Source organism: Loa loa (assembly GCF_000183805.2).
Source record: "Loa loa unplaced genomic scaffold supercont3.284, whole genome shotgun sequence".
Taxonomy (NCBI): Eukaryota; Metazoa; Nematoda; class Chromadorea; order Rhabditida; family Onchocercidae; genus Loa; species Loa loa.
In genome coordinates this window covers 36,625-42,707 of record NW_018108464.1, presented here as the reverse complement: position 1 = coordinate 42,707, position 6,083 = coordinate 36,625, and the positions used below count along the sequence as shown (strand labels likewise).

The 6,083-nt window shown below is 27.9% G+C and overlaps 2 protein-coding genes across 2 annotated transcripts in view; one reads left to right on the top strand and one right to left on the bottom strand.

Moving 5' to 3' along the window:
• Positions 1–1,256, bottom strand: LOAG_18381 (hypothetical protein). Its single transcript, XM_020451041.1, has one exon. It carries the CDS (start codon positions 212–214, stop codon positions 11–13), a length of 204 nt encoding a protein of 67 aa, XP_020305211.1. The 5' UTR covers positions 215–1,256; the 3' UTR covers positions 1–10.
• An 838-nt stretch (positions 1,257–2,094) lies between these two features.
• LOAG_07968 (hypothetical protein) overlaps positions 2,095–6,083 on the top strand; it is a 21,205-nt gene continuing 17,216 nt past the window's right edge. The window contains exon 1 of the mRNA XM_020447582.1: positions 2,095–2,284. The gene's annotated coding sequence lies outside the window, so the exon portion shown is untranslated. The remainder of the gene's footprint in view (positions 2,285–6,083) is intronic.

Sequence of the window (6,083 nt, the reverse complement as noted above, 5' to 3'; positions counted from 1 at the left end):
AAGGCCTTTATCATCGTCGACCATATCCGCGTATTAGTCTTTTTTCTGCGCATTCTTTTGTTTCTGGATATTCTCCAACTATTTTTCGCTGGTTGATCCGAATGTACCAATATAGAGTTTTAGACGCCTTATTTTCTATAGTCCTCCTCTTGAGTTCGAATTGCTGTTGCTTCCTCCACCGATGAATGTTGGTCTGGAGGCGCGTTAGATCCATTGTTTTTGCTTCATCAAGAAGATTCCCTAACTTTTGTTTTACCGGTTGAGCACTTTTGATTATAGCGTCCGATATGCCGACTCGTGGTACCAAAAAAAATATGTTGAAAATTTCTTCCACGGACGAAATCTCTTTTTTGGTTTTTTACGTGAGGGCACAAACTCTTTGTGACTCGTGTCGTGGATTTTTGTTGATTTTGCGGTCAGTCAATAGTTGGAACGAGCAGGGGATTTTCTACACGTTGGTTGTAGAGGAGAAGAATTGAGGTTATTTGGAGTATTAGCTGCATCAAGTTTGATGTGGATGATGTGCGTGTGTCGTACGTTGTGGACAAAGGCAAGATTGATTCTTTACTTGTCAAGGGTAAGGTCACAAAAACGACACGATACTGCCGATAATGAAAAAAAATGAGAATAATCCAAACTGATCGAGAATAATGAAAAACTAATCATCAGTCCCCTTGGTAACACGGAATACAGCTTATATACGGAAAAAGTGGGAGTGGTTTTGCTCCAACTATTTCAACAGAGGTGATTTAAAATAAAGATCTCGAGACTTGATCGATAATTGCTTGAACGGATTAAAATTTTGAAAAGTAATTTAGGAAGAATATTACAATTATTCCCTAACAACTTGGCTAAAGATTAAGTTTGAAACTTAAGTTAAGACAAAAAAGTTACAGTTGGATAACAGTTGTTTGTAACCTGTGTGATTTTAAGTTATGGGATGCTATCGTTTAAACTTAAATAATTTTTTATACTTTGGTCTTTCGCGAAATTGAAATTCGCGACAGCTCGTTCACTTTCGATAGGAGGGTTTGGTTGGAATACTTGGTTGGCCTTAGTCTAAGACGTTTATGCGCAATTACCGATAATATAGGGATATGATAAGCGCATTTAGCATAAGAACAATGATTATTATAAGAAGAAAATGTGTTGACAGTGGAAATAAACGAAGTATGAGAGCGCTGCTAAGAGCCTTGGTTCACCATTGAATGAAAAAGGGGAGTGAAAATTGAGTCAAATCTGACAGAGTGAACCAGTAGAAAAACAAGAATTAAATGAGTCGTTGAGATGTCGAGCCATAGATAAAAAGTGAGTCAGTAAGTGTGTCAATTCCGCGCTACTTGATCCTTTTATAGTGTAGACCAGTGGGTTTGGCTTATAAAATTCCCTACATAGTATGATCTTTGAACGTTAAACAGGGGGATGTTTAGTTTTCTGACAATTACATATGGGGTATTATTAAAGATCAAAGATGACAACATTTTGACATAAATTGGCATAGTTATAAACGAGAGATTCTTCACAATGTGCTAACGGTGGGGAATGTTGGACAAATGATTTATTGATTTAATTTACCAAATGAGTTTTCTAATTTGGCACAACAAATCATTTGTCCCACAAGTTAATTTGTACACTAAAAATTTGCATTATGACTTTCGGAGTTTTTCCGACAGTCATTATATCTGTGTTTTTACATTAAGACACAATTTTGGTATATTAGTACCAAACGAATACAATTTCCTTTTTTTTTCAATTGAAATTTAATTGATATCTTTAGATATAAAGAAATAATTATAAACCAATTTATTGGATAACCCAAAGTAGCTTTCCATAATTTAGCTATAACTCATATTGATTGTTAATATTTAAATTTTTCTTTGTCGCTCTTCCATATATACGATATTAGACAAAGAGCCTATTGTAACCAATACTTTACCTTTTCCTATATCATTTAGAAATTGTGTTGTAAATCCCTTATTGACATATATCTCATCGACCATTCATTGTAAATTCCCTCCCCATTTGCCTACTATATATATATATATAAGAGCTCTAACCATCGTCGTCCAAACAGCATTTATTCTTCATCCTCTATTTCAGCTCATCTGTTTGTTAATCTAACAATTTCATCATGATGCATCATCATTTTGTTTCTGCTCTATGATTTTCCATTAATTTTCTATCGTTCTTTCATCGATTTATAAACTGTTTTACTGAAATTTACTGCTAACGGTTACAATTCAAACGTTCGAATTTTGCAAACAGCAATACTTCATTGAGGAAAGTAAGTCATTAATTATGATTTAATAATTCCAATTTAATTATCATTTGTACTCTTTCATGACAAATTTTTGCATACCAATACTAAATAAGGCTAATATTTTTTGTTGCTAATGATTACAATTCAAACAATACTAAATAAGGCTAATATCTTTTTGTTGCTAATGATTACAATACCAAACAATATTAAGTAAGGCTAATGTCTTTTTTTTCCCTTCATATCTAACATCCATGGGTTAAGCATTTCAATTTTCCTTTTTCTTTTCATATAAATGTAAAACTTCTATAGTATTATGCTCTGTTATTGAATTAGTTTGAGATAAGAAAGGAATCGAACTGTATGAAATAATCCAATTCCCTTCTCTTATAACGTATGGTTGTTCTTTGTATAGCATGCTTTATACTTTAATGCTTTATACCTTATTGATGGTATTTGAAGTGACAAAAAAAAAAAAAAACAATGAAAAGAGACAAAATTCATCAATAAAAATAAGCCATGTTGCATATATTAACATCTGATATGATAGCAATGATTATGATAACAATGAAAAGAAAGAAATGCTTTGATGAAATGTTAATTTTTGTACTAGTTAGTAGCAGTTTTTTTTTTCCAAAAAATTATGAGATAAAAAAAGAAAGATTGTTAATTAATTAATAATCATTTCCTGTATCAAATTCCATGCATAAGTTATTTTATCAAATCAATTTTTATTTTTGATAAATGATCGGCTAGATGTTGAAATTAATTTCAAGTTGAAATTTTGTAATTATTCAATAGTTATCATAGATGTTGATAAAATATTGTTATTGCTTATAAATTCGATTAAAAAGTAAATCAAAGAAGATTAATATGAGATTACAACATTGTAATAAACTATTCATATTCCGTTTTCAATACAAATTGTATCGTTCATAAATATTTACACTAGTAAAGATTAAGAGTGTTAATTGATAATTGGACAAAAGGATAAAGATTGTAAAGTAACCTGAATAAAGGTATGGAAGGTGTTAATTGTCACAATGTTGTGAAAATCATAAGGCAAGTCAGAATAGAAGTGGGAAAAAAAAAATGTGTATGAAAGGAAAGTATTAGTTATTCCAATCGATGGAACGAGCAAAAAATAATAGTATCGAACGGCAATTGATTAAATACGAAGAAATCGAGAAACAAGTAGAAAAGGTGGGTTAGTTATATGATAAGATGATTAGATTGGTGTTTGAGATTAGGAAATAGATTGCGAATGAGAAGTTATTACTAGATTAAATAGGTAGTGCCTAATCTTGATAATAGGATGGAAAATTATTACTAAGCTAGATGGGTGGTGCCTAAATCTTGATAATAGAACGAAAAGTTATTACTAGGCTAGATAGGTGGTACGTAATCTTAATAATAGAACTAAATAGTATTGCTTATCAAGTAGTGAAGGTAAGAAAATTAGATAAATCTGAAATGTTTGGCAATGAAATTAATCTAAAAATTAAAAAAAAGGTGCAATCAGCATTAGATTTCTTTGTATTTTTTTCCATTATATCTTCCAGTAAAATTTTAGAAAGTATTTTTATAGTATAGAAATATATTGGAATAAACATGTTTTTTTTATTTATAGAAATATCTTGTTTATCATGTGATAAGATGTTTTAATTTGAGTAATTTAATTGTTGTAAACAACTCTCTCTCTCTCTCTCTCTCTTTCACTTAAATAAAGAATTAATTATCAATTATCAAATTATTCCAAAAAATTTTATTCTCGAAAAATGCCATTCTTATGGATTTTGTGATAATACAATCTCAATCAAATTAAAACAAATTTCTCACTACAAAAACAATCTAGCAATCAATCAAATTTACCTTCGAAATTTCTCCAATAGTTATCCTATAACTGTGACAAAAATTAAATCTTCTCAAATCAACAAACAAACAAACAAATATCATCTTCCATAGCACATTTAATTGATCTAAAAATAGCATTTATTAGCTTTGGAAAAAATGAAACTATTCAGTGGTTTTAAATTTTATGATAATGTACTGTATTATTTCCGGAATTAATTGATCAATTGACTAATTAACCAATTAATAGCTTAATCGGAATTAATTGATCAATTGACTAATTAACCAATTAATAGCTTAATGATAAGGAAAATCGAAGCCAAATTTTGTTGGTGATTGTGTAGGTGATGTATTATGTATGTAACACAAATAAAAAGAGTAGAGGTAGGAGAAAGATTTCAAAATTTTCTATAATTTCAAATTTTGTGACAACATAATGCATTGTCTTCAAAAACAATTAGATGAAAAGAGGGAGAGAGAGAGGGAGAGAGAGGGAACACAGATGAAGGAAAAGTGATATAAGAAAGGATTAGATGAGATTGTTGTAATAAGTAGAGTGATTAAAGATTGACGAAACAGTTAAAATACCGATATAAGTAGAATTGATATTTTGGTTTGATCACTTTCAATGGTCGCATTTTGAAATTGTATATTTCATCGAAATGTTAAATTGTTATCAAATAGGATTGATTAAAATAATTTGAAAATAATCGAAGATATTTTTGTAAAATTATTATAAAATCATATATAATTATTTATTAAATTGTTATAAAACAAATATTACTATGAAATTATTATAAAATATAATCATTACAGCATTTTCATTTCATACATTTTACATATTCTTTATCCAATAATGTAATTTTAATGTATCTATCAAATTTGTTTTTACCAATTCAAAATGTCATTCTTTTTTTTTTCTAAGTTTAATAGAAATATATTAGTTAGAATATTGTATTACATTGAATAATGCATAAATATATAATGAAGGAATGAAAGAATTGAAAAGGAGGAAAAGAGAAATGAAAAAAAAAAGGAATGGTTTGATGAATAAGCAAATAAATGCTACGCATATTTTACAGTACATAAATGCTTCACATTTATCCGATAATGTCAAAGATTCTTTAATAGTTGACAGTTGACAATTTTTTAGTAACATTTAATAGTTATCAGATAACATTTTAGTAGTTATCATATAAAAATTTAGTAATTATCATATATCAATCTTTAATAGTTAGACAATTGACAGTTTTCTTGTAACATTTAATAATTATTATCAGATAACATTTTAGTAGTTATCATATGACAATTTAGACAAGTCTTTAACAGTGGGACAGTTGACAATTTTCTTGTAACATTTAATAGTTATCAGAGAGCATTTTAGTACTTATCATATAACAATTTAGTAATTATCATATACAGGAAAAAAAAAGATTGCCGAAATAAAATTTTGGATAATTATCAGATAGCATTAAAATGATACAGGAAGAAAAAAACAATTGATAAATTATTACTGTTAAAAAAAAAAAAGAAAAAGAAGAATGAATTGCTTTATCCTTTCGCAATTTTTTATTACTAAAGTGGAAAAAAAAATTATTTTCTTATATTTCTTATAAATTTCTTGCATTATGTAATATATGAACTTACAAATTTTTCGTTTTTTTTTTTATTTCCACCTCAAATTTAGTTAAATTAATTGTTTGATAAAAGAGATAACATTAATGTTAAAATAATCATTAGGAATTACAAGATATAAATTAATTCACATAAAATTAAGCTTTAAAAAAAAAAAAAAAGAACTTTTAAAGATAGCAATTTAAAGATTTAACAACGAATGAAAAATGATTTAAATGATTCAATGATAATTATAAATTTTGTTAGCCATACATTGGTGTAAAATTCTTTTGAATAATGAAAGGGAGAGAGAGAGAGAGAGAGATTAGTTCTATGCATGAGTGATTGTATCATAATTTAC

Coding starts and splice junctions, on each gene's coding strand:
- LOAG_18381 (XM_020451041.1), bottom strand. CDS start 214: ATGGATCTAACGCGCCTCCAGACCAACATTCATCGGTGGAGGAAGCAA.